The 27,596-nt window shown below is 43.0% G+C and overlaps 1 protein-coding gene across 1 annotated transcript in view; it reads left to right on the top strand.

Moving 5' to 3' along the window:
* The window catches only part of LOC139420182 (piezo-type mechanosensitive ion channel component 2-like), a 213,827-nt gene that overhangs the window by 102,779 nt on the left and 83,452 nt on the right, over window positions 1-27,596 (top strand). The window contains exons 6-7 of the mRNA XM_071169970.1: window positions 24,626-24,998; window positions 25,425-25,638. Coding sequence (XP_071026071.1) covers window positions 24,626-24,998; window positions 25,425-25,638 — 587 coding nt within the window. The remainder of the gene's footprint in view (window positions 1-24,625; window positions 24,999-25,424; window positions 25,639-27,596) is intronic.

A 27,596-nucleotide genomic window follows, 5' to 3' on the forward strand; every position in this document is an offset into this window, starting at 1 on the left:
CTTTATGTAGTGTTGTGGTGTCTCTCTTTATGTAGTGTTGTCTCTCTGTATGTAGTGTTGTGGTGCCTCTCTTTATGTAGTGTTGTAGTGTCTCTCTTTATGTAGTGTTGTGGTGTCTCTCTTTATGTAGTGTTGTGGTGTCTCTCTGTATGTAGTGTTTTAGTGTCTCTCTTTATGTAGTGTTTTAGTGTCTCTCTTTATGTAGTGTTGTGGTGTCTCTCTTTATGTAGTGTTGTGGTGTCTCTCTTTATGTAGTGTTGTAGTGTCTCTCTTTATGTAGTGTTGTGGTGTCTCTCTTTATGTAGTGTTTTAGTGTCTCTCTTTATGTAGTGTTGTAGTGTCTCTCTTTATGTAGTGTTGTAGTGTCTCTCTTTATGTAGTGTTGTGGTGCCTCTCTTTATGTAGTGTTGTCTCTCTGTATGTAGTGTTGTGGTGTCTCTCTTTATGTAGTGTTGTGGTGTCTCTCTTTATGTAGTGTTGTAGTGTCTCTCTTTATGTAGTGTTTTAGTGTCTCTCTGTATGTAGTGTTTTAGTGTCTCTCTTTATGTAGTGTTGTAGTGTCTCTCTTTATGTAGTGTTTTAGTGTCTCTCTGTATGTAGTGTTTTAGTGTCTCTCTTTATGTAGTGTTGTAGTGTCTCTCTTTATGTAGTGTCGTGGGGTCTCTCTTTATGTAGTGTTGTAGTGTCTCTCTTTATGTAGTGTTGCAGTGTCTCTCTTTATGTAGTGTTTTAGTGTCTCTCTGTATGTAGTGTTTTAGTGTCTCTCTTTATGTAGTGTTGTGGTGCCTCTCTTTATGTAGTGTTGTGGTGTCTCTCTTTATGTAGTGTTGTGGTGTCTCTCTTTATGTAGTGTTGTGGTGTCTCTCTTTATGTAGTGTTGTCTCTCTGTATGTAGTGTTGTGGTGCCTCTCTTTATGTAGTGTTGTAGTGTCTCTCTTTATGTAGTGTTGTGGTGTCTCTCTTTATGTAGTGTTGTGGTGTCTCTCTGTATGTAGTGTTTTAGTGTCTCTCTTTATGTAGTGTTTTAGTGTCTCTCTTTATGTAGTGTTGTGGTGTCTCTCTTTATGTAGTGTTGTGGTGTCTCTCTTTATGTAGTGTTGTAGTGTCTCTCTTTATGTAGTGTTGTGGTGTCTCTCTTTATGTAGTGTTTTAGTGTCTCTCTTTATGTAGTGTTGTAGTGTCTCTCTTTATGTAGTGTTGTAGTGTCTCTCTTTATGTAGTGTTGTGGTGTCTCTCTTTATGTAGTGTTTTAGTGTCTCTCTTTATGTAGTGTTTTAGTGTCTCTCTTTATGTAGTGTTGTGGTGTCTCTCTTTATGTAGTGTTGTGTTGTCTCTCTTTATGTAGTGTTGTGGTGTCTCTCTTTATGTAGTGTTGTAGTGTCTCTCTTTATGTAGTGTTGTGGTGTCTCTCTTTATGTAGTGTTGTCTCTCTGTATGTAGTGTTGTGGTGCCTCTCTTTATGTAGTGTTGTAGTGTCTCTCTTTATGTAGTGTTGTGGTGTCTCTCTTTATGTAGTGTTGTCTCTCTGTATGTAGTGTTGTAGTGTCTCTCTTTATGTAGTGTTGTGGTGTCTCTCTTTATGTAGTGTTGTCTCTCTGTATGTAGTGTTGTGGTGTCTCTCTTTATGTAGTGTTGTAGTGTCTCTCTGTATGTAGTGTTGTGGTGTCTCTCTTTATGTAGTGTTGTAGTGTCTCTCTTTATGTAGTGTTGTAGTGTCTCTCTTTATGTAGTGTTGTGGTGTCTCTCTTTATGTAGTGTTGTAGTGTCTCTCTTTATGTAGTGTTGTGGAGTCTCTCTTTATGTAGTGTTGTGGTGTCTCTCTTTATGTAGTGTTTTAGTGTCTCTCTTTATGTAGTGTTTTAGTGTCTCTCTTTATGTAGTGTTGTGGTGTCTCTCTTTATGTAGTGTTGTAGTGTCTCTCTTTATGTAGTGTTGTGGAGTCTCTCTTTATGTAGTGTTGTGGTGTCTCTCTTTATGTAGTGTTGTCTCTCTGTATGTAGTGTTGTGGTGCCTCTCTTTATGTAGTGTTGTAGTGTCTCTCTTTATGTAGTGTTGTGGTGTCTCTCTTTATGTAGTGTTGTAGTGTCTCTCTTTATGTAGTGTTTTAGTGTCTCTCTGTATGTAGTGTTTTAGTGTCTCTCTTTATGTAGTGTTGTAGTGTCTCTCTTTATGTAGTGTTTTAGTGTCTCTCTGTATGTAGTGTTTTAGTGTCTCTCTTTATGTAGTGTTGTAGTGTCTCTCTTTATGTAGTGTCGTGGGGTCTCTCTTTATGTAGTGTTGTAGTGTCTCTCTTTATGTAGTGTTGCAGTGTCTCTCTTTATGTAGTGTTTTAGTGTCTCTCTGTATGTAGTGTTTTAGTGTCTCTCTTTATGTAGTGTTTTAGTGTCTCTCTTTATGTAGTATTGTGGTGCCTCTCTTTATGTAGTGTTGTGGTGTCTCTCTTTATGTAGTGTTGTGGTGTCTCTCTTTATGTAGTGTTGTGGTGTCTCTCTTTATGTAGTGTTGTCTCTCTGTATGTAGTGTTGTGGTGCCTCTCTTTATGTAGTGTTGTGGTGTCTCTCTGTATGTAGTGTTTTAGTGTCTCTCTTTATGTAGTGTTTTAGTGTCTCTCTTTATGTAGTGTTGTGGTGTCTCTCTTTATGTAGTGTTGTGGTGTCTCTCTTTATGTAGTGTTGTAGTGTCTCTCTTTATGTAGTGTTGTGGTGTCTCTCTTTATGTAGTGTTGTAGTGTCTCTCTTTATGTAGTGTTGTAGTGTCTCTCTTTATGTAGTGTTGTGGTGTCTCTCTTTATGTAGTGTTGTGGTGTCTCTCTGTATGTAGTGTTTTAGTGTCTCTCTTTATGTAGTGTTTTAGTGTCTCTCTTTATGTAGTGTTGTGGTGTCTCTCTTTATGTAGTGTTGTGGTGTCTCTCTTTATGTAGTGTTGTAGTGTCTCTCTTTATGTAGTGTTGTGGTGTCTCTCTTTATGTAGTGTTGTAGTGTCTCTCTTTATGTAGTGTTGTAGTGTCTCTCTTTATGTAGTGTTGTAGTGTCTCTCTTTATGTAGTGTTGTGGTGTCTCTCTTTATGTAGTGTTTTAGTGTCTCTCTTTATGTAGTGTTTTAGTGTCTCTCTTTATGTAGTGTTGTGGTGTCTCTCTTTATGTAGTGTTGTGTTGTCTCTCTTTATGTAGTGTTGTGGTGTCTCTCTTTATGTAGTGTTGTAGTGTCTCTCTTTATGTAGTGTTGTGGTGTCTCTCTTTATGTAGTGTTGTCTCTCTGTATGTAGTGTTGTAGTGTCTCTCTTTATGTAGTGTTGTGGTGTCTCTCTTTATGTAGTGTTGTCTCTCTGTATGTAGTGTTGTGGTGTCTCTCTTTATGTAGTGTTGTAGTGTCTCTCTGTATGTATTGTTGTGGTGTCTCTCTTTATGTAGTGTTGTAGTGTCTCTCTTTATGTAGTGTTGTAGTGTCTCTCTTTATGTAGTGTTGTGGTGTCTCTCTTTATGTAGTGTTGTAGTGTCTCTCTTTATGTAGTGTTGTGGAGTCTCTCTTTATGTAGTGTTGTGGTGTCTCTCTTTATGTAGTGTTTTAGTGTCTCTCTTTATGTAGTGTTTTAGTGTCTCTCTTTATGTAGTGTTGTGGTGTCTCTCTTTATGTAGTGTTGTAGTGTCTCTCTTTATGTAGTGTTGTGGAGTCTCTCTTTATGTAGTGTTGTGGTGTCTCTCTTTATGTAGTGTTGTCTCTCTGTATGTAGTGTTGTGGTGTCTCTCTTTATGTAGTGTTTTAGTGTCTCTCTTTATGTAGTGTTGTAGTGTCTCTCTTTATGTAGTGTTTTAGTGTCTCTCTTTATGTAGTGTTTTAGTGTCTCTCTTTATGTAGTGTTGTGGTGTCTCTCTTTATGTAGTGTTGTGGTGTCTCTCTTTATGTAGTGTTGTGTTGTCTCTCTTTATGTAGTGTTGTGGTGTCTCTCTTTATGTAGTGTTTTAGTGTCTCTCTTTATGTAGTGTTTTAGTGTCTCTCTTTATGTAGTGTTGTAGTGTCTCTCTGTATGTAGTGTTTTAGTGTCTCTCTTTATGTAGTGTTGTAGTGTCTCTCTTTATGTAGTGTTGTGGTGTCTCTCTTTATGTAGTGTTGTCTCTCTGTATGTAGTGTTGTGGTGTCTCTCTTTATGTAGTGTTTTAGTTTCTCTTTATGTAGTGTTGTAGTGTCTCTCTTTATGTAGTGTTTTAGTGTCTCTGTTTATGTAGTGTTGTCTCTCTGTATGTAGTGTTGTGGTGTCTCTCTTTATGTAGTGTTGTCTCTCTGTATGTAGTGTTGTGGTGTCTCTCTTTATGTAGTGTTTTAGTGTCTCTTTATGTAGTGTTGTAGTGTCTCTCTTTATGTAGTGTTTTAGTGTCTCTCTTTATGTAGTGTTGTCTCTCTGTATGTAGTGTTGTGGTGTCTCTCTTTATGTAGTGTTTTAGTGTCTCTCTTTATGTAGTGTTGTAGTGTCTCTCTTTATGTAGTGTTGTGGTGTCTCTCTTTATGTAGTGTTGTAGTGTCTCTCTTTATGTAGTGTTTTAGTGTCTCTCTTTATGTAGTGTTGTAGTGTCTCTCTTTATGTAGTGTTGTAGTGTCTCTCTTTATGTAGTGTCGTGGGGTCTCTCTTTATGTAGTGTTGTAGTGTCTCTCTTTATGTAGTGTTTTAGTGTCTCTCTTTATGTAGTGTTGTAGTGTCTCTCTTTATGTAGTGTTTTAGTGTCTCTCTTTATGTAGTGTTTTAGTGTCTCTCTTTATGTAGTTTTGTGGTGTCTCTCTTTATGTAGTGTTGTGGTGTCTCTCTGTATGTAGTTTTGTGGTGTCTCTCTGTATGTAGTGTTGTAGTGTCTCTCTGTATGTAGTGTTGTGGTGTCTCTCTCAAATCAAATCAAATTTTATTTGTCACATACACATGGTTAGCAGATGTTAATGCGAGTGTAGCGAAATGCTTGTGCTTCTAGTTCCGACAATGCAGTAATAACAAGTAATCTAACTAACAATTCCAAAGCTACTGTCTTGTACACAGTGTAAGGGGATAAAGAATATGTACATAAGGATATATGAATGAGTGATGGTACAGAGCAGCATAGGCAAGATACAGTAGATGGTATCGGGTACAGTATGTACAAATGAGATGAGTATGTAAACAAAGTGGCATAGTATAGTATAAAGTGGCTAGTGATACATGTATTACATAAGGATACCGTCGATGATATAGAGTACAGTATATACGTATGCATATGAGATGAATAATGTAGGGTAAGTAACATTTATATAAGGTAGCATTGTTTAAAGTGGCTAGTGATATATTTACATCATTTCCCATCAATTCCCATTATTAAAGTGGCTGGAGTTGAGTCAGTGTCAGTGTGTTGGCAGCAGCCACTCAGTGTTAGTGGTGGCTGTTTAACAGTCTGATGGCCTTGAGATAGAAGCTGTTTTTCAGTCTCTCGGTCCCAGCTTTGATGCACCTGTACTGACCTCGCCTTCTGGATGATAGCGGGGTGAACAGGCAGTGGCTCGGGTGGTTGATGTCCTTGATGATCTTTATGGCCTTCCTGTGACATCGGGTGGTGTAGGTGTCCTGGAGGGCAGGTAGTTTGCCCCCGGTGATGCGTTGTGCAGACCTCACTACCCTCTGGAGAGCCTTACGGTTGAGGGCGGTGCAGTTGCCATACCAGGCGGTGATACAGCCCGCCAGGATGCTCTCGATTGTGCATCTGTAGAAGTTTGTGAGTGCTTTTGGTGACAAGCCGAATTTCTTCAGCCTCCTGAGGTTGAAGAGGCGCTGCTGCGCCTTCTTCACGATGCTGTCTGTGTGAGTGGACCAATTCAGTTTGTCTGTGATGTGTATGCCGAGGAACTTAAAACTTGCTACCCTCTCCACTACTGTTCCATCGATGTGGATAGGGGGGTGTTCCCTCTGCTGTTTCCTGAAGTCCACAATCATCTCCTTAGTTTTGTTGACGTTGAGTGTGAGGTTGTTTTCCTGACACCACACTCCGAGGGCCCTCACCTCCTCCCTGTAGGCCGTCTCATCGTTGTTGGTAATCAAGCCTACCACTGTTGTGTCGTCCGCAAACTTGATGATTGAGTTGGAGGCGTGCGTGGCCACGCAGTCGTGGGTGAACAGGGAGTACAGGAGAGGGCTCAGAACGCAACCTTGTGGGGCCCCAGTGTTGAGGATCAGCGGGGAGGAGATGTTGTTGCCTACCCTCACCACCTGGGGGCGGCCCGTCAGGAAGTCCAGTACCCAGTTGCACAGGGCGGGGTCGAGACCCAGGGTCTCGAGCTTGATGACGAGCTTGGAGGGTACTATGGTGTTGAATGCCGAGCTGTAGTCGATGAACAGCATTCTCACATAGGTATTCCTCTTGTCCAGATGGGTTAGGGCAGTGTGCAGTGTGGTTGAGATTGCATCGTCTGTGGACCTATTTGGGCGGTAAGCAAATTGGAGTGGGTCTAGGGTGTCAGGTAGGGTGGAGGTGATATGGTCCTTGACTAGTCTCTCAAAGCACTTCATGATGACGGATGTGAGTGCTACGGGGCGGTCTCTCTGTATGTAGTGTTGTGGTGTCTCTCTGTATGTAGTGTTGTGGTGTCTCTCTGTATGTAGTGTTGTGGTGTCTCTCTGTATGTAGTTTTGTGGTGTCTCTCTTTTGCTGATGTGTGTTTTGTCCTATATTTTATTGTATTTGTTTGTTTTTATCCCAGCTACCGTCCCTGCAGGAGTCCTTTTTGCCTTGGGGTAGGCTGTCATTTTAAAGAAGAATTTGTTCTTAACTGACTTACCTAGTTAAATAACGGTAAAATAAAGAAATGTTTACCTTTTTTTTTACTAGTAATGCCACACCGGTCTGTGTAGAGTACGGGCTGTGTAGAGTACGGGCTGTGTAGAGTACGGGCTGTGTAGAGTACGGGCTGTGTAGAGTACGGGCTGTGCAGAGTACGGTCTGTGCAGAGTACGGGCTGTGCAGAGTACGGGCTGTGTAGAGTACGGGCTGTGTAGAGTACGGGCTGTGTAGAGTACGGGCTGTGTAGAGTACGGGCTGTGTAGAGTACGGGCTGTGTAGAGTACGGGCTGCGTAGTACATGTCAATGCAATAGAACCCTACTCTGATGCTTTCTGCCTTCAACAAAATATCTTGCTTAGTTCATTTTGTTTCTCTTTGTTGCATTGAAATGGGATAATATTGAGTTGATTTGATCACATTTGCCACAGTAAAGGGAAATGTTTATAGTGTTAACAGAGAAAACATTAGAACAGTGGTCACCAACCTTTTAGAGTCAAGATCACTTTCTGAGTCAAAATACAAGCAGAGATAAACCACTCAGATTACTCCCATGAACAGAGAAAGTAAAATGTTTTTTGATATAAAAAAAAGACCCAAGCCGCTAATAATAACACAAGCCTACAGAGACACGTTCCTACTAATTCATTACTGCTGCAGTGCTTGTTGTAGCGCTTAGTGGGAATAGGAAGAACGTGAATTTTATGGTTTATAAAAGTGTTGACAATGCTGAGTAAGAACTTAAACATGAACTCACTCATAAAAACAGCAGCTCTTTGCTGTATTCGTTGACAGTCTCTCTAGTCATGGTTTTAAACCGTTTTAAAAATCTTACAGTATAAACTTTGCTGTAGCTTTTGTTTATGCCTGCTAGTTACTGCAGAAATGGTCATCTGAGCCGTCTGATTGGCCAGCGGTAGACCTTCATACACATGAAATGGTACAAAAATGCAACCGTTGACCTACCCAGCATGCAGGGTAGCTGAATCAGGTGCATCTACCTCCAACAGCCCAAGACTAAAATAAAAAAAATAGGAACACAAGGCTTAATCATTGGGTTTTTTACAAACATGTTTGGCTTATCGACTAGGAATACCTTGGCGATTGAGTTGGTGACCACTGCTCTAGAAAACTGAGTGAGGTTCTCGTGCTTCTCTCTGCGGGTGTGTATTTCTTCTGCGCAGCAGTCCCAGGGAGCTGTGCGGCGGTCCCAGGGAGCTGTGCGGCGGTCCCAGGGAGCTGTGCGGCGGTCCCAGGGCTGCTTCACGCCCGCGTGCAGCTTAGAGGGACCATTGGTCAGAACCCCAACTAGCCAGGTGTCGGGTAGTAACCAAAAGGTCGCTGGTTCGAATCCCTTAGCCGACTAGGTGAAAAATCTGCCGTTGTGCACTTGAGCAATGCACCTAATTGCCTAATTGCTCCTGTAAGTCGCACTGATTAAGAGTGCCTGCTAAATTACTAAAATGTCAAAAATGTAAATGACTCGAGCAGGCCTAGAACCACAAGAACACAATCTTATGTAAACCTGCACAAATCCTCACCCGTGCAACATTCATCTTAAACTCCGTATTTGTGTTGCTGCGGGATGCCTGTTTTGCTCCCATTAACAATGCATTTGCATTCCAGCGCCGGAGAGACATCTGGTCATCATTAGTGTTTTCTGTGGTAGCGGCCGTGCTAGAGTTACCAGTCTCTCGTATGTTTCCCTCTCTCTCTCTCCCTATCTCTCTCCCCCCTCTCCTCTCTCTTCTCTCTCTCCTCTTTCTCTCCTGTTTCTTCTCTCTCTCTCCTCTCTTCTCTCTCTCTCCTCTCTCTCTCCTCCCTCCCTCTCTCTCTCTCTCCTCCCTCCCTCTCTCTCCCCCCTCTCTCTCCACTCTCTCATCCCCCTCTTTCTCTCTCCTCTCTCTCTCTCCTCTCTCTCTCCTCTCTCTCTCCTCTCTCTATCTCTCTCCCCTCTCTCTCCTCTTTATCTCTCCTCCCTCTCTCTCTATCTCTCTCCCCCCTCTCTCTCCTCCCTTTCTCTCCTCTCTCTCCTCTCTATCTCCCCCCTCTCTCTCCTCTCTATCTCCCCCCTCTCTCTCCTCTCTCTCTCCTCTGTCTCTCCCCCTCTCTCTCCTCTCTCTTTCTCTCTCTCCTCCCTCTCTCTCCACTCTCTCCTCCCTCTCTCTCCACTCTCTCCTCCCCCCTCTCTCTCTCTCTCTCTCTCTCTCTCTCTCTCTCTCTCTCTCTCTCTCCTCCTCTCTTACTCTCTCCTCTCTCTTTTCTCTCTCTCCTCTCTCCTCTCTCCTCTCTCTTCTCTCTCTCTCTCTCTCTCTCTCTCTCCTCCCTTCTCTCTTCTCTCTCTGCTCCCTTCTCTCTCTCTCCTCTCTTCTCTCTCTCCTCTCTCTCTCTCTTACTCTCTCTCTCTCTCTCTCTCTCTCCCCACTCTCTCTTTCTGCATGTATTTTCCTCTCCTCCTCTCATGTTCTGTTCTATCCTTTCCTAATTCCATGCCTCTAGGCTTCTACGTTGGATAAGCCAAACATTAGGAACACTCATATTGAGTTGCACCCCCTTTCCCCTCATGGACTCTACAAGGTGTTGAAAATGTTCCACAGGGATGCTGGCTCATGTTGACTCCAACGCTTCCTACAGTTGTCAAGTTGGCTGGATGTCCTTTAGGCGGCGGACCATTCTTGATATACACAGGAAACACAGCAGGTTTGCAGTACTTAACACAAACCAGTGCACCTGCCACCTACTTCCATACCCCGTTTAAAGGCATTTAAATCTGTTGTCTTTCCCATTCGCCCTCTGAATGGCACACATACACAATCCATGTCTCAGTTGTCTCAAGGCTTAGAAACCAGTCTCCTCCCCTTCATCTACACTGATTGAAGTGGATTTTACAAGTGACATCAATAAGATATCATAGCTTTCACCTGGATTTGCCTGGTCAGTCTACATCATGGAAAGAGCAATGTTTTGTATACTCAGTGTATAGTCTCCCCTTATCTCCCATGTACGTCTTAACTCCTCTGTCTCCTCTCTCCCCTCCTCTCCTCTCTCCCCTCCTCTCCTCTCTCTACTCTCCTCTCTCCACTCCCCTGTCTACTCTCCTCTCTCCCCTCCCCTCCTCTCCTCTGTCTACTCTCCTATGTCCTCTCCTCCGTCTCATCTCCACTCTCCTCTCTCCCCTCCTTTCCTCTGTCTATTCTGCTCTCTCCTCTACTCTGATCTCCTCTCCTCTGTCTCCTCTCTCCTCTCCTCTCCTCTCTCCCCTGGTCTCCTCTGTCTACTCTCAACTCTCCTCTCTCCCCTCCTCTCCTCTGTCTCATCTCCCCTCTCTTCCTTCCCCTCCTCTCATCTGTCTACTCTACTCTCCTCTCCTCTCCTCCGTCTCATCTCCCCTTTCCTCTCTCCCCTCCTCTCCTCTGTCTCTCCTCTGTCTGTCTCTCCTCCTCTCCTCTCCTCTCCTCTCCTCTGTCTACTCTCCTCCATCATCTTTTGTTCTCACCGCTCCTCATCTGGTACCAGAGACTCTCAGATCCAGGACAGGGCTCCTGATCCAAACTTGCCCCCTCTTTCTCTCTCCCTCTCTCTGCTGTCTCTCCCTCCCTCTCTGCCTCTCTCGCTTCTGTCACCCTCCCGCTCTGTCTCTCTCTCCCCCTACTCACTCTTCCCTAATAAAAGCAGTGTGGGGACGTGCTTTCTCCAAGTGTGCAGCGTGTTGTGGAGCGGTAATTAGTTGGAATGTGCCCCTCCCCCTCCCCTGGCATGGCCCTTTACAGTTATACGACTTAAGGGCTGATTAGAACCACACTACCATACATCTCTGATCACTGGCTGACTCTCTCTCACAGCTCCACAGCCCAGCCATCACCATTGTTTTGTAACATTTGCCAATGTACAGGCTCACTGTGATGCTATAGCTAGTCCATGGAGCAATCATTAGCTGCGTTAGTGAACTAGTTACAACTGTAGATAGCTGATACTAGCTAGAAGCTACTGTAGGAGGGGGACGAGATAATGGTGACCGCTACTGATGCCTGCCGAAACCCACAACTCTGATCAGACCACACACACTACTAAACTTCACCCTTGACACCCTCACCCTTCACACCCTTACCCCCTATTGTTCACCCTGCCTTAAATCTAGGGCACCTCTTAGTGTGATCTCTTTAGGCTGGCATGTTAATAATCTGCCATGTTCCTGATCACATATTTAACAAGGCCTTTACTTTAGATAAGATAAAAAAAATCAACCTTATTTTACCCAAGAGGAAATATTGATGGGCGTACGGCCCTGCTCCCACATACAATACACAACACATCATCACATCAAGTTATACACAGAGGTGAACTGCATCAAAATCTCAGCCACTGAGATATATTAAGCTATGATTTCAGCTGACATGCCAACATTCTTATGCAGCTCATATATGCCGACCCTGGCTTAGTTCCAACTACCAGCCTGTACCCTGTACCCAGGTACACACACCCCTGTGGGTGGCAGAGTGAGAGACTGTGCTAAGATGTATTCACACATGCCATCATTCATTCAGATATAGCCCTACTCCGCTTGTCAGTGTATCAGCCCTAACTCAATGAGGAATTGGATGAACTGTCAATGAGGAAGCCAGAGCAACTGGTTTTCCATGTGTTGACACCAAAGCTGTTTATCACTAGCAAGCCTGATGCTGTCAGCACAGCTCTCCTCGTTAGTTCCTCTCTGTCTGCAGCTGCAGGGGGATATGAATGGATTGGCTGTTATTGAGCTTGATAGATTAGTTGGCAGTCTTCCAGTTTTTTGTCTTCTAACATAGACCACTTAGCAGATGCATCTGTTCAAAGCCACTTGCATACATTTTCAATATGTGTATGTGTTCCCTGTGGGAATTGAACCCATGAACTTGGTGTCACTAGCACCACAGTCTTACCAACTGAGTCAAGCAGGACCACCAGCTGTTGTTTTTCATAGGTTCCTTAGAAGCCTTTAACTTTGACCTCTGGGTATTTGTGACTTTACTAATAAACAAATTTACATGGAACATGTTTCCCTCTCTCCTCTCTCTCTCTCTCCCCTCTCTCTCTCTCTCTCTCTCCCCTCTCTCTCTCTCTCTCACCCCTCTCTCTCTCCCCTCTCTCTCTCTCTCTCCACTCTCTCCCCCCTTTCTCTCTCTCTCTCTCTCTCTCTCTCTCTCTCTCTCTCTCTCTCTCTCTCTTTTTACATTTACATGGCTGAGCAGCTGATTGGCTCCCGAATGCTTTTTGCGTGGCGTTTCCATTGGGGTTTATATTTGTCATTTCTAAGGTACAAAACTGAGGCTTGTGGTTGTGGATATAGAATTGGACCCGGCCTTTGTGACCTCACTCGAGACGCCGGCACTCTACCTGCAATATCCCTAAAGTTTTTCACATCCTGAAAGTAACATTTTATTAAAGGTTTTTAGGGACAGAAAATACCCTGCAACGGAAATGTTATACATGTGCCTTTCTTATAACACATTTCTGTGTTCTATTCATGTGCTGTTCTATAAACCAATTGCTGTGTTCATGCAAGTGGCTGACTGTACAAATCCTCACTATCAGTAGCTGCAATTTGGCAGTATGCCACATTGTTTTGAGAACGAATGAAAGATGTCTTAGTTTCAAGGTCTCAGCGTAGAGCCTTGTGAGGTGTTGGTCTGTCGCATGTTATGAACCAGTATTGGTCTGTCACATGATTGAAACAAAATGGTAATGATGAATTAATTATGCTAAACACATGCAAATATAACTTGTCTGTGTATAGCCATATATACGACAACTGCTGGGACTGCCCCAGGCAGAGCTCCTGATTGATATGTGTACTATGGTGCATTGAGTTGGTTGGAACCTCTCCAGATCGCTGACAATAAACAATCATTCATTTAAGATTGACTTCGGATACTAGGATTATCACCTCTTCATGTTGAAACATTTAAATCATGAATTGCAAAGTAGTTTGCATGAATGTAGACGGACAATATCCTTGGTCCGTTGAAAACGGAAGTTGACCTATCAACAACCAGGTATCCAACTAGTCATGCTACTGTACAGTGAACCGGCAGTAGCCTACCAGGGGGAGTGCTGATGACTAGACTGACTCCAACCCCCTTCGTCCTCTTACGGTGTGTAGTGATGTAACAGTGGGTGTGGCCTGTGGACAGACTGAGAGCCCGTTTGTGAGAGCCAGGAGTTAGAGGTGGAATCAGATCCCTCAGGAGGTTCATAAGAGAGCGGTTGGTTCGTTCACTGCCTCCTCTGTTGAACATTGCGGTTTGAATCCCGCAGCTGCACGCTGCATGGGAGCAGTCGCCTCAGTTAAATAAATAGGGCTTCGTCAAACGCAACTTGTTCGATCATTTACGATACGCCGCTGACGATAGTGAGGAGATTACTGACTTTGGTGTTTTCCCCAGCGAGAAATACTTGTTTGTTTTGCCCTGTGGAGATTTCACGATAGGGCGGTGAATGATCGCACAGAGCGCTCATTCATTGTGGCAGTGTGATACATATAGGGAAAATATGTAGCAGGCCCATTTCCAATCAAATCAAATCAAATCAAATTTATTTATATAGCCCTTCGTACATCAGCTGATATCTCAAAGTGCTGTACAGAAACCCAGCCTAAAACACCAAACAGCAAGCAATGCAGGTGTAGAAGCAAGGTGGCTAGGAAAAACTCCCTAGAAAGGCCAAAACCTAGGAAGAAACCTAGAGAGGAACCAGGCTATGTGGGGTGGCCAGTCCTCTTCTGGCTGTGCCGGGAGGAGATTATAACAGAACATGGCCAAGATGTTCAAATGTTCATAAATGACCAGCATGGTCGAATAATAATAAGGCAGAACAGTTGAAACTGGAGCAGCAGCACGGTCAGGTGGACTGGGGACAGCAAGGAGTCATCATGTCAGGTATTCCTGGGGCATGGTCCTAGGGCTCAGGTCCTCCGAGAGAGAGAAAGAAAGAGAGAATTAGAGAGAGCGCACTTAAATTCACACAGGACACCGAATAGGACAGGAGAAGTACTCCAGATATAGCAAACTGACCCTAATAAACAACTGATTCGGCTGATCTAAAATGATTTGTATTTTAGTTCTGTAATTGCTGACTCCAGTATAGATAAAACTGAGATTGCCTTGCTGTGGAGAGGATTTTAGATCGGTTGAACCACAGTTGAGTTTGCGGTTCCAACCACAGCTAACAAACCCCCCAAGACTCTTTGATCTCATGTTGGACTATTATACAGATGTCGGATCTTAATTTGATCACCCTGTTGCCGGAGAACATTCCTGCAATGCAGGACATTTTAAACGTGTAGTGTATTTGAGGTTTAAAAAAGCTTCTTTAGTTTGTAATTTCCATTTGGAAATTTCAGACTTGATTTTCCCTTACGAAAAATGGATCAACCACTACAAAAATGTTTCTTAATTATAATCGACACAATTCACATTTGCTGTTGCTGCAGGATTATTTTCCTGCTGTAGAAAATTGGCTCAAATTAAGATCCTACATGTGTGCCAATATGTGCCATGAGAGACTAATGTTTTGAGGAAATTATACCAATTACTCTCAGATGACCACATGTGCCTACACGACAAAACTATTTTGAATAGTTTCGTTTTATAGCAATAATTTGCTTTTCCTGTATTCATAAATTGGTGATTTTACATCTAATTAGTTGTAAAATCACCAGATGGTGTAAAATCACCATCTAATTAGCTGTTTCTCTCACAAAATGTTTGTAGTTTTTCCCTCAAATTGTATTTATTATGATGAATATCAAACATTCCAGTATTCCAACACAGGGCCATTGAATTTCCTTTTTTGAGGTGTCTTACCCTTGGCGGCTATTTTTCCCAACCAGAAATAACATGTCTATGTGGTGTAGCCTTCATATTGCTTTTGTTTCCCTGCCTGATGGGTTGAATTAGATTTCTACAGAGTTACCCACATTCAAAAAAATACAGTTTACCATAGAATACTACAGCACTTACTATAGAATTATTTAGTAAACTGTAGTATACTGTAGAATACTACAGCACTTACTATAGAATTATTTAGTAAACTGTAGTATACTGTAGAATACTACAGCACTTACTATAGAATTATTTAGTAAACTGTAGTATACTGTAGAATACTACAGCACTTACTATAGAATTATTTAGTAAACTGTAGTATACTGTAGAATACTACAGCACTTACTATAGAATTATTTAGTAAACTGTAGTATACTGTAGAATACTACAGCACTTACTATAGAATTATTTAGTAAACTGTAGTATACTGTAGAATACTACAACACTTACTATAGAATTATTTAGTAAACTGTAGTATACTGTAGAATACTACAGCACTTACTATAGAATTATTTAGTAAACTGTAGTATACTGTAGAATACTACAGCACTTACTATAGAATTATTTAGTTGCTTTGTCGAGGCACATTAAAAAAAATATAGAATAGAATACTATACTACACACTATAGTATACGTTGATCATGTGTAGTACTCACTATAGAATGTTGTAGTATACTTTAAAATGCTATAGTAAATACTACAGTATACTGCAGACCACAAAAACACTACAGTAAATACTACAGTAATGTCCGGAAAAACACTACAGTAATTACTAAAGTATATACTACAGTATTTCATTTGCATTTACTCTGCCCATTCCCCTCCACTTTAGTCCCAATTTGTGCCACACATAAGTGGGGAACCTACAGGCCAAGTGTAGACCATATATTGTGTTCCCTACAGGTTTTAAAAAGAGCAGAAGCTCTTGTCAAAGATAATAAGATAATAAAACAAAAACACTTAATTAATAAAGTAATGTCCGCAAAAACACTACAGTAAATACTACAGTATACTACAGTCCGCAAAAACACGGCAGTAAATAACACTGTATATTACAATCTGTAAAAATACTATAGTAATTACTACAGTATATACTACAGTTTTTTCTTACTACAGTATTTATACTATAGTAATAAATACAATTAAAAAATATATATATATGTATATATAATTTAACCTTTATTTAACTAACAAATCAGTTAAGAACAAATTCTTACTTACAATGGCACAAATATTGTTTTAATGTTACTTTTTTTATCTTGTTATGTTACGGATTTTTTGCAAAGTATGTAGAAGCACGGGTGCGTTTTATGCCTAAAACCTATGCATTTAAATAAGTAGGCTAGTCGTAATTACAGTGTAAATTCATATTGTTACAAAGTCACAAACAGGAAGGCCTATATATAAGTTGTTATTATTACTCGTCATTATTATTCACTGTGTATTTATTTATATATATATTCACTACCGGTCAAACGTTTTAGACCACCTACTCATTCAGGGTTTTTCTTTCTTTTTTAAACTTTTGTCTACGTTGTAGAATAATAGAGAAGACATTGAATGAGTACGTGTTCTAAAACTTTGGACCGGTAGTGTACATTTTTGTTAAATCTTTAACTCTGCATTGTTGAAAAAGCACCCGTAAGTAAAGCATTTCACTGGTCGTCTTCAGCTGTTGCTAACAAAGCAGTTGATAAATAACATTTGATTTGATTTGAACTCCTTTTTCTGTAAACAAAGCAGTTGATAAATAACATTTGATTTGATTTGAACTCCTTTTTCTGTAAACAAAGCAGTTGATAAATAACATTTGATTTGATTTGAACTCCTTTTTCTGTAAACAAAGCAGTTGATAAATAACATTTGATTTGATTTGAACTCCTTTTTCTGAAGTTGGTTTCTAAATTTCCTTCTGTATTGACATTTGAAGTACATACTATACGATAAGAACGTGTAAACTGATGCATCTACCACAGTTATAGTCTGAGTCAGCTAGTCTGCTTAGTGCTTTTGAAGTGAAGCCCACATTCTGTCTCGTCTCCAGCGTCCCACACCTAATCTCATTTCTCTTAATGCTCATCCATCCTGTTCTGTCCCAGGATATTCATTTATGTTCTCCTAACCTTGTTAGGAGAGTCTGTCGCCTAACGCATGTCACTTTATAATCTAATGTACAGACAAACAGGCTAATAATTAGTCTTTATGTGCATTTGAAATGCAGCTGTTCACATCATGTATTGTTTGTGAATGGGAGAAGGATAACAACATGTACAGTATACTGTATATTGTACACAGACTGGATATGTACAGAAAGTATTCACACCCCTTGACTTTTTTCACATTTTGTTGTGTTACAGCATGAATTTAAAATGGATCACATTTAGATTTGTTGTCACTGGTCTACACATAATACCTCATCATGTCAAAGTGGAGTTATGTTTTTTTTTTAAACATTTTTAACTAATTAATAAAAAATGAAAAGCTGTAAAGCTGTACATTTGCTTAACAAGCCACATAACAAGATACATGGACTCACTCTGTGTGCAATAATAGTGTTTAACATAATTTTTGAATGACTACCTCATCTCTGTACCCCACATATACAATTATCTGTAGGTTCCCTCAGTCGAGCAGTGAATTTCAAACACAGATTCAACCACAAAGACCAGGAAGGTTTAACAATGCAAAGAAGGGCACCTATTGGTAGATGGGTAAAAAAAATCTAACCTTTGAGCATGATGAAGTTATTAATTACACTTTAAATGGTTTATCAATACACCCAGTCACTACAAAGATACAGGCGTCTTTCCTAATTCAGTTGCCAGAGAGGAAGGAAACCGCTCAGGGATTTCACCATGAGGCCAATGGAGACTTTAAAACAGTAACAGAGTTTAATGGTTGTGATAGGAGAAAAGTGAGGATGGATCAACAACATTGTAGTTACTCTACAATACTAACCTAATTGACAGAGTGAAAGAAGGGAGCCTGTACAGAATAGAAATACTCCAAAACATGTGTCCTGCAACAAGCAGGGTATGTGAGCAGAGCGGAGCTGGAAGCAGAGCCAGTAGCAGAGTGGAGCTGGAACGGAGCTGGAAGCAGAGCGAGTAGCAGAGCGGAGCTGGAACGGAGCTGGAAGCAGAGCGAGTAGCAGAGCGGAGCTGGAACGGAGCTGGAAGCAGAGCGAGTAGCAGAGCGGAGCTGGAACGGAGCTGGAAGCAGAGCGAGTAGCAGAGCGGAGCTGGAACGGAGCTGGAAGCAGAGCGAGTAGCAGAGTGTGACCAATTTAACTGGAACAGAGCCAGTAGCAGAGCGGAGCTGGAACGGAGCTGGAAGCAGAGCGAGTAGCAGAGCGGAGCTGGAACGGAGCTGGAAGCAGAGCGAGTAGCAGAGCGGAGCTGGAACGGAGCTGGAAGCAGAGCGAGTAGCAGAGTGTGACCAATTTAACTGGAACAGAGCCAGTAGCAGAGCGGAGCTGGAACGGAGCTGGAAGCAGAGCGAGTAGCAGAGCGGAGCTGGAACGGAGCTGGAAGCAGAGCGAGTAGCAGAGCGGAGCTGGAACGGAGCTGGAAGCAGAGCGAGTAGCAGAGTGTGACCAATTTAACTGGAACAGAGCCAGTAGCAGAGCGGAGCTGGAACGGAGCTGGAAGCAGAGCGAGTAGCAGAGCGGAGCTGGAACGGAGCTGGAAGCAGAGCGAGTAGCAGAGCGGAGCTGGAACGGAGCTGGAAGCAGAGCGAGTAGCAGAGCGGAGCTGGAACGGAGCTGGAAGCAGAGCGAGTAGCAGAGTGTGACCAATTTAACTGGAACAGAGCCAGTAGCAGAGTGTGACCAATTTAACTGGAACAGAGCGAGTATCAGTGTGACCAATTTAACTGGAACAGAGCGAGTAGCAGAGTGTGACCAATTTAACTGGAACAGAGCGAGTAGCAGAGTGTGACCAATTTAACTGGAACAGAGCGAGTAGCAGAGTGTGACCAATTTAACTGGAACAGAGCGAGTAGCAGTGTGACCAATTTAACTGGAACAGAGCGAGTAGCAGAGTGTGACCAATTTAACTGGAACAGAGCGAGTAGCAGAGTGTGACCAATTTAACTGGAACAGAGCGAGTAGCAGAGTGTGACCAATTTGACTGGAACAGAGCGAGTAGCAGAGTGTGACCAATTTAACTGGAACAGAGCGAGTAGCAGAGTGTGACCAATTTAACTGGAACAGAGCGAGTAGCAGAGTGTGACCAATTTAACTGGAACAGAGCGAGTAGCAGAGTGTGACCAATTTAACTGGAACGGAGCGAGTAGCAGAGTGTGGCCAATTTAACTGGAACGGAACGATCAATTTAACTGGAACAGAGCGAGTAGCAGAGTGTGATCAATTTGACTAGAGTGTGGAGCGAGTAGCAGAGTGTTAACAATTTGACTAGAGTGTGGAGCAAGTTTCCCAAAGGTTGAAGCATCTGCCTTCTTGCCCGTTTCCAATTTCGCTCCAGTAGCGCTCACTTCACGAGCTCAGGGCATGCCCGGCCCAGCATGCATTTGTAGTCTATTTGTGTGCTGTTATAGCCCCTTGCTTTAGCTACTGTCATGGAGTTCACTAAATATTTTCAGAAAGAAACTGATAAAAACACACAGGTGAAAAATCAAGGTGATTTACGAAGATGAGGCCCAAGAGCACGAGAGGGAGTGTAGTGATGTAGTGTCCACAACTAAAGAATCATTGTGGAATCTGAAAAGACACATATCCCTAAAGCATGATGGTGTACTTACTACGTGCACATGCTAACATAAAGGAACGAGGTGGGTAGATAGCTAAGTGTGTCAGAAAGGAACGAGGTGGGTAGATAGCTAAGTGTGTCAGAAAGGAACGAGGTGGGTAGATAGCTAAGTGTGTCATTGTAGTAAAGTATTTATAAACAAAAACTTTGATCTCATTAAAGTTTCGATTATTTTCGTTCTTTTATCAATACAGTAGGCAGTCAATGACTTTGACACGATAGTTCTGGCATATTATCTCTTTCACGGAGCTTTCCATTTTGATAGGGTTATTTCACCTAAAATCCTTGAGGCCTACCAACAAACAACAAAAGAAAAGTGTGCATCCTGCCCAGCCTGGTAAGAGTGGCCCGAAGGGTGTTTTCCATCCCCAGTGGTTCTGCAAACGCTGAGAGGAGATTCTCTGTTGCTGGTCTGCTCTCCAGGCACCATCACATCAGCCTGAAGCCACAGACTCTGTTTCTAAAAACGAATTCAAAGGCACTGGAGACTGAGCCTAATCATGCCTTTGTTTGTTTAATTTGTATTTAGTTTTATTTTATTTTTATTTTTTTTTTATTTCACCTTTATTTAACCAGGTAGGCTAGTTGAGAACAAGTTCTCATTTGCAACTGCGACCTGGCCAAGATAAGGCATAGCAGTGTGAACAGACAACACAGAGTTACACATGGAGTAAACAATTAACAAGTCAATAACACAGTAGAAAAAAGGGGAGTCTATATATACATTGTGTGCAAAAGGCATGAGAAGGTAGGCAAATAATTACAATTATGCAGATTAACACTGGAGTGATAAATGATCAGATGGTTATGTAAAGGTAGAGATATTGGTGTGCAAAAGAGCAGAAAAATAAATAAATAAAAACAGTATGGGGATGAGGTAGGTGAAAATGGGTGGGCTATTTACCAATAGACTATGTACAGCTGCAGCGATCGTTTAGCTGCTCAGATAGCAGATGTTTGAAGTTGGTGAGGGAGATAAAAGTCTCCAACTTCAGTGATTTTTGCAATTCGTTCCAATCACAGGCAGCAGAGAACTGGAACGAAAGGCGGCCAAATGAGGTGTTGGCTTTAGGGATGATCAGTGAGATACACCTGCTGGAGCGCGTGCTACGGATGGGTGTTGCCATCGTAACCAGTGAACTGAGATAAGGCGGAGCTTTACCTAGCATGGACTTGTAGATGAGCTGGAGCCAGTGGGTCTGGCGACGAATATGTAGCGAGGGCCAGCCGATTAGAGCATACAAGTCGCAGTGGTGGGTGGTATAAGGTGCTTTAGTGACAAAACGGATGGCACTGTGATAAACTGCATCCAGTTTGCTGAGTAGAGTGTTGGAAGCAATTTTGTAGATGACATCGCCGAAGTCGAGGATCGGTAGGATAGTCAGTTTTACTAGGGTAAGTTTGGCGGCGTGAGTGAAGGAGGCTTTGTTGCGGAATAGAAAGCCGACTCTTGATTTGATTTTCGATTGGAGATGTTTGATATGGGTCTGGAAGGAGAGTTTAGAGTCTAGCCAGACACCTAGGTACTTATAGATGTCCACATATTCAAGGTCGGAACCATCCAGGGTGGTGATGCTGGTCAGGCGTGCGGGTGCAGGCAGCGAACGGTTGAAAAGCATGCATTTGGTTTTACTAGCGTTTAAGAGCAGTTGGAGGCCACGGAAGGAGTGCTGTATGGCATTGAAGCTCGTTTGGAGGTTAGATAGCACAGTGTCCAAGGACGGGCCGGAAGTATATAGAATGGTGTCGTCTGCGTAGAGGTGGATCAGGGAATCGCCCGCAGCATGAGAAACATCATTGATATATACAGAGAAAAGAGTCGGCCCGAGAATTGAACCCTGTGGCACCCCCATAGAGACTGCCAGAGGACCGGACAGCATGCCCTCCGATTTGACACACTGAACTCTGTCTGCAAAGTAATTGGTGAACCAGGCAAGGCAGTCATCCGAAAAACCGAGGCTACTGAGTCTGCCAATAAGAATACGGTGATTGACAGAGTCGAAAGCCTTGGCAAGGTCTATGAAGACGGCTGCACAGTACTGTCTTTTATCAATGGCGGTTATGATATCGTTTAGCACCTTGAGCGTGGCTGAGGTACACCCGTGACCAGCTCGGAAACCAGATTGCACAGCGGAGAAGGTACGGTGGGATTCAAGATGGTCAGTGATCTGTTTGTTGACTTGGCTTTCGAAGACCTTAGATAGGCAGGGCAGGATGGATATTGGTCTGTAACAGTTTGGGTCCAGGGTGTCGCCCCCTTTGAAGAGGGGGATGACTGCGGCAGCTTTCCAATCCTTGGGGATCTCAGACGATATGAAAGAGAGGTTGAACAGGCTGGTAATAGGGGTTGCGACAATGGCGGCGGATAGTTTCAGGAATAGAGGGTCCAGATTGTCAAGCCCAGCTGATTTGTACGGGTCCAGGTTTTGCAGCTCTTTCAGAACATCTGCTATCTGGATTTGGGTAAAGGAGAACCTGGAGAGGCTTGGGCGAGTAGCTGCGGGAGGGGGGGGAGCTGTTGGACGAGGTTGGAGTAGCCAGGCGGAAGGCATGGCCAGCCGTTGAGAAATGCTTGTTGAAGTTTTCGATAATCATGGATTTATCGGTGGTGACCGTGTTACCTAGCCTCAGTGCAGTGGGCTCTTGTTCTCCATGGACTTCACAGTGTCCCAGAACTTTTTGGAGTTGGAGCTACAGGATGCAAACTTCTGCCTGAAGAAGTTGGCTTTAGCTTTCCTGACTGACTGTGTGTATTGGTTCCTGACTTCCCTGAACAGTTGCATATCGCGGGGACTGTTCGATGTTAGTGCAGTCCGCCACAGGATGTTTTTGTGCTGGTCGAGGGCAGTCATGTCTGGAGTGAACCAGGGGCTATATCTGTTCTTAGTTCTGCATTTTTTGAACGGAGCATGCTTATCTAAAATGGTGAGGAAGTTACTTTTAAAGAAAGACCAGGCATCCTCAACTGACGGGATGAGGTCAATGTCCTTCCAGGATACCCGGGCCAGGTCGATTAGAAAGGCCTGCTCACAGAAGTGTTTTAGGGAGCGTTTGACAGTGATGAGGGGTGGTCGTTTGACTGCGGCTCCGTAGCGGATACAGGCAATGAGGCAGTGATCGCTGAGATCCTGGTTGAAGACAGCGGAGGTGTATTTGGAGGGCCAGTTGGTCAGGATGACGTCAATGAGGGTGCCCTTGTTTACAGAGTTAGGGTTGTACCTGGTGGGTTCCTTGATGATTTGAGTGAGATTGAGGGCATCTAGCTTAGATTGTAGGACTGCCGGGGTGTTAAGCATATCCCAGTTTAGGTCACCTAACAGAACAAACTCTGAAGCTAGATGGGGGGCGATCAATTCACAAATGGTGTCCAGGGCACAGCTGGGAGCTGAGGGGGGTCGGTAGCAGGCGGCAACAGTGAGAGACTTATTTCTGGAGAGAGTAATTTTCAAAATTAGTAGTTCGAACTGTTTGGGTATGGACCTGGAAAGTATGACATTACTTTGCAGGCTCTCTCTGCAGTAGACTGCAACTCCTCCTCCTTTGGCAGTTCTATCTTGACGGAAGATGTATAGTTGGGTATGGAAATCTCAGAATTTTTGGTGGCCTTCCTGAGCCAGGATTCAGACACGGCAAGGACATCAGGGTTAGCAGAGTGTGCTAGAGCAGTGAGTAAGACAAACTTAGGGAGGAGGCTTCTGATGTTGACATGCATGAAACCAAGGCTTTTTCGATCACAGAAGTCAACAAATGAGGGTGCCTGGGGACATGCAGGGCCTGGGTTTACCTCCACATCACCCGCGGAACAGAGAAGGAGTAGTATGAGGGTGCGGCTGAAGGCTATCAAAACTGGTTTAAGTTTTAAGTAAGTCACAGCCTATATGCACGATTTATAGACTATAATGATATAACACAACAAAATGTTGAATACGTGTTGGGGTATGAATACTTTCTGAAGGCACTGTAAAAGCAATGACGCAATGGCAACATCTGTTGAACTCCGGGGATTTATGCTACGAATATACATAATAACCTGCTCATCTTTCCCCTGTGTGTTATTTCCATCATATGGCCTGATATGGGCTGCTATTAACTGAACTTTATTAAATGCAATGTGATGTACACTATAGCTCATGGCTCATGTAAACCAGAATGTTAACCATTTGCAATTTATTGACATCCATGTGCCTTTTTCCTGGTTTGCACGATAGCAGTCTTCTAATATAATTGCTATATAAATCCAAATGCACTGGCTGATGTTTAGTGAACAGTGCTGGTCTGCTGCATTGCAGGCAGTCGTTAGAGTGGGTTTAATCCTTTTGTGCAATAAAAAGAGACAACTGGTTGAAATGGTCGTTAAACGTGTGGTCTGTAGTACGGTCCTGCTGAATGTCACTGTCAAGCAGACCGCTAATCTCTCCTATAACCGCTCTCATTAATGATTACAATGGGACGTAACTCCTGGGACCCTCCTTAACCCTTACCAGCAGTTTTACTGCAACATGGTTCTGCAGCAAATGCTTAACAGCTCTAGTGTCTCACTCTCAACACACAAACACTCAAAGTATCATATTGGGTACACACTATACTATGACTTCTGTTGAATTGAGTTCTCTCAACAAAGCAGAGCATCTCAGCAAAACAGGGCTACTAAGAAAATAGATTTATACTCAACAAAGCAGGGCTACTCAGCAAAGCAGGGCTACTAAGAAAATACATTTATACTCAACAAAGCAGGGCTACTCAGCAAAGCAGGGCTACTAAGAAAATACATTTATACTCAACAAAGCAGGGCTACTCATAAAATACGTTTCTAATCAACGAGGCAGGGTGCTGTTTCTCATCAACGAGGCAGGGTGCTGTTTCTCATCAACGAGGCAGGGTGTCGTTTCTACTCAACGAGGCAGGGTGCCGTTTCTACTCAACGAGGCAGGGTGTCATTTCTACTCAACGAGAAAGGGTGCCGTTTCTACTCAACGAGGCAGGGTGCCGTTTCTACTCAACGAGGCAGGGTGCCATTTCTACTCAATGAGGCAGGGTGCCGTTTCTACTCAATGAGGCAGGGTGCTGTTCCTAATCAACGAGGCAGGGTGCTGTTTCTAATCAACAAGGCAGGGTTCCGTTTCTAACAAGGCAGGGTAAAGGCCCTAGCTACAAGGTGTACATGTTATTAACTTCTGCGTTGATACTGATTGTATTAATCTTCTTTCCCCAGGAAAAGAAGGAAGAGGAGGTTGAGAAAGAGGAGGGGAAAAAGCAGGAGGATGTTGAGAAAGAGGAGGGGGAAAAGCAGGAGGAGGTTGAGAAAGAGGAGGGGGAAAAGGATGAGGAGGTTGAGTTGGAGGAGGACGACCTGATGTTCGAGGAGGACTTTGAGACGGGCGAGGATGGAGATGGAGAGATGACTGGGGATGAGGTGGAGGAGGGAGGAGAGGGGCAAGAAGGGGATGGAGAAGTAGAGGAGGAGAGCACCAAGATGAAGATCCTTCGTCAGATAGCGGCGATGGCATCCAAAGTCAAGGAGATCATTGGGAATCTTATTACCACTGCAGGGAAAGTAGTGGTCACCATTCTTCTGGGCCTTACAGGTAAGTGCCCTCAAACGAATGACTGGCAATCCACAATTTATCATCAGAGTAGTTTAATTACTCCATTTGTAATTTGCCCTAAATTGACATGATTGAATCCCTGATTTAATTCATTAAAATTTTACATACAGTGTAAATATTCAAATTGTCAATATTTGTATTAAGACAATACAATTAAATCTCCCCACACATCTATTGTAGATTATCAGGATGAACCTTGTTTCCCAAAGACTTTCTGAGTGTTTAACTTCCTGTCCTGAAATACTGAAATTACCAATTGTGTTGGGATTTTTCACACTCGAGTGTGAAATGTACGAATCAGAGATGAGACGTAAAGGTTTAATACAATGTATTCTTCTCCATCCAGTCTCACAGAGGGTGTTCCATGAATCACTATGTCCCCACTTTGCTTCTGTGCTGTTCCAGGCATCATGCTGCCCTCCCTGACCTCTGCAGTCTACTTCTTCACCTTCCTGGGCCTGTGTACCTGGTGGTCCTTCTGTCGGACATTCCACCCGCTCATCTTCAGCTGTCTGTGTGTCCTCATGGCCATCTTCAGCGCTGGTCACCTGGTGACTCTCTACCTCTACCAGTTCCAGTTCTTCCAGGAGCTCATCCCACCCGGGGATAGCTACGCCAGGTGTGTGTGTGTGTGTGTGTGTGTGTGTGTGTGTGTGTGTGTGTGTGTGCGTGTGTGTGTGTGTGTGTGTGTGTGTGTGTGTGTGCGTGTGTGTGCGTGTGCGTGTTTTCATGTAGTTTCAAGGGCAATGCACATGCATCATCCATATAAAGTAACCCCCATTGCATTACATCTGCTTACAGGATCGTTTTGAATCGCATCATATCAGCATAACATCGTCAGTGTGTAATCCTCTAGATTAGGAATACAAGAACACAGAGGCTGACTGAGGCTCTGACGGTGACCAATATTATTACCCGAAACACATGTGGCTAGGGGGGGAAAAAGACCACCAAATCTAACCTAGCAATCCAATCAAGTGTCAACGTCTGAGCCAATTGCATGTCAGAGTGGGTGTCAGGTGTCCGTCTATTGGTTTTGGTCCTAAATTACGATCCGACCATGAGAGCGGTGGTATTTCTTGTGGAAGAGATTGCTTGTGTCAAGTTGAAAGGGTGAAGATGTATCTCTTTCTCTCTCTCTCTCTCTCTCTCTCTCTCTCTCTCTCTCTCTCTCTCTTTCTCCTTTTTCCTCACCTCTCTTTTCTTTCACTATATTTAAAAAAAAGAAAGGCAGAGGAATTCCTATGAAAAGCATCACAGGGAGCTGTCAGTGAGTGGTACACCTTTAAGATTTCCTCTGCTCCAGACAACACACAACAATGTGCTTGACATCTGCTGGAGGCCGTAGATCATGGTGTATTTCATCTGGCCCCGGTATCAGCGCTCAGCCCAACTGAGCAAAGGAGAACTTCACAGCAAAGGAGGATTTTTGAACAGGAATAGCAGTTGGGATGTTGTCATGCCCTGCGAATGTTGTGTTTTGTGTGGAGTGGAGTTGAACTTGATTTTGGCCAAGAGGTTATTTGGACGTAGTTGAGCTTAATTTATAGAGACGTAAATTAAGGTTGACAAGGAATAATATGACATTGCTTGTTGTTGTTTTTTTTATCTTTTATAGAGGCTATTTACAGAACTATTTCCTCTGGTAGTGCTCCTGAGCCAAAAGGTGTCCCCCAAATAAACCAAGGATTGTGTGGTTACAAGTGTTAAGAAATTGATAAATATTATATCATACACTACTGTTCAAAAGTTTGGGGTCACTTGGTAATGTCCTTGTTTTTGAAAAAAAAGCACAAAAAAATGTGTCCATTAAAATAACATCAAATTGATCAGAAATACAGTGTAGACATTGTTAATGTTGTAAATGACTATTGTAGCTGGAAACTTTGGTTGCTGGAAATGGCAGATTTTTTATGTAATATCTACATAGGCGTACAGAGGCCCATTATCAACAACCATCACTCCTGCGTTCCAATGGCATGTTGTTTTAGATAATCCAGGTTTAACATTTAAAAGGCTAATTGATCATTAGAAAATCCTTTTGCAATTATGTTAGCACAGCTGAAAACTGTTGTTCTGATTAAAAAAGCAATAAAACTGGCCTTCTTTAGACTTGTTGAGCATCTGGAGCATCAGCATTTGTGGGTTCGATTACAGGCTCAAAATGGCCAGAAACAAAGCACTTTCTTCTGAAACTCATCAGTCTATTCTTGTTCTGAGAAATGAAGGCTATTCCACGTGAGAAATTGCCAAGAAACTGAAGATCTCGTACAATGCTGGGTACTACTCCCTTCACAGAACAGCGCAAACTGGCCCTAACCAGAATATAAAGAGGAGTGGGAGGCACCGGTGCACATTTGAGCAAAAGAACAAGTACATTGGAGTGTCTAGTTTGAGAAACAGACGCCTCACAAGTCCTCAACTAGCAGCTTCAATAAATAGTACCCACAAAACACCAGTCTCAACATCAACAGTGAAGAGGCGACTCCGGGATGCTGGCCTTCTAAGCAGAGTTGCAAAGACAAGGTCATATCTCAGACTGGCCAATAAAAAAAAAAGATTAAGATGGTTAAAATA

Source organism: Oncorhynchus clarkii, chromosome 11 (genome assembly GCF_045791955.1).
Source record: "Oncorhynchus clarkii lewisi isolate Uvic-CL-2024 chromosome 11, UVic_Ocla_1.0, whole genome shotgun sequence".
Classification (NCBI taxonomy): Eukaryota; Metazoa; Chordata; class Actinopteri; order Salmoniformes; family Salmonidae; genus Oncorhynchus; species Oncorhynchus clarkii.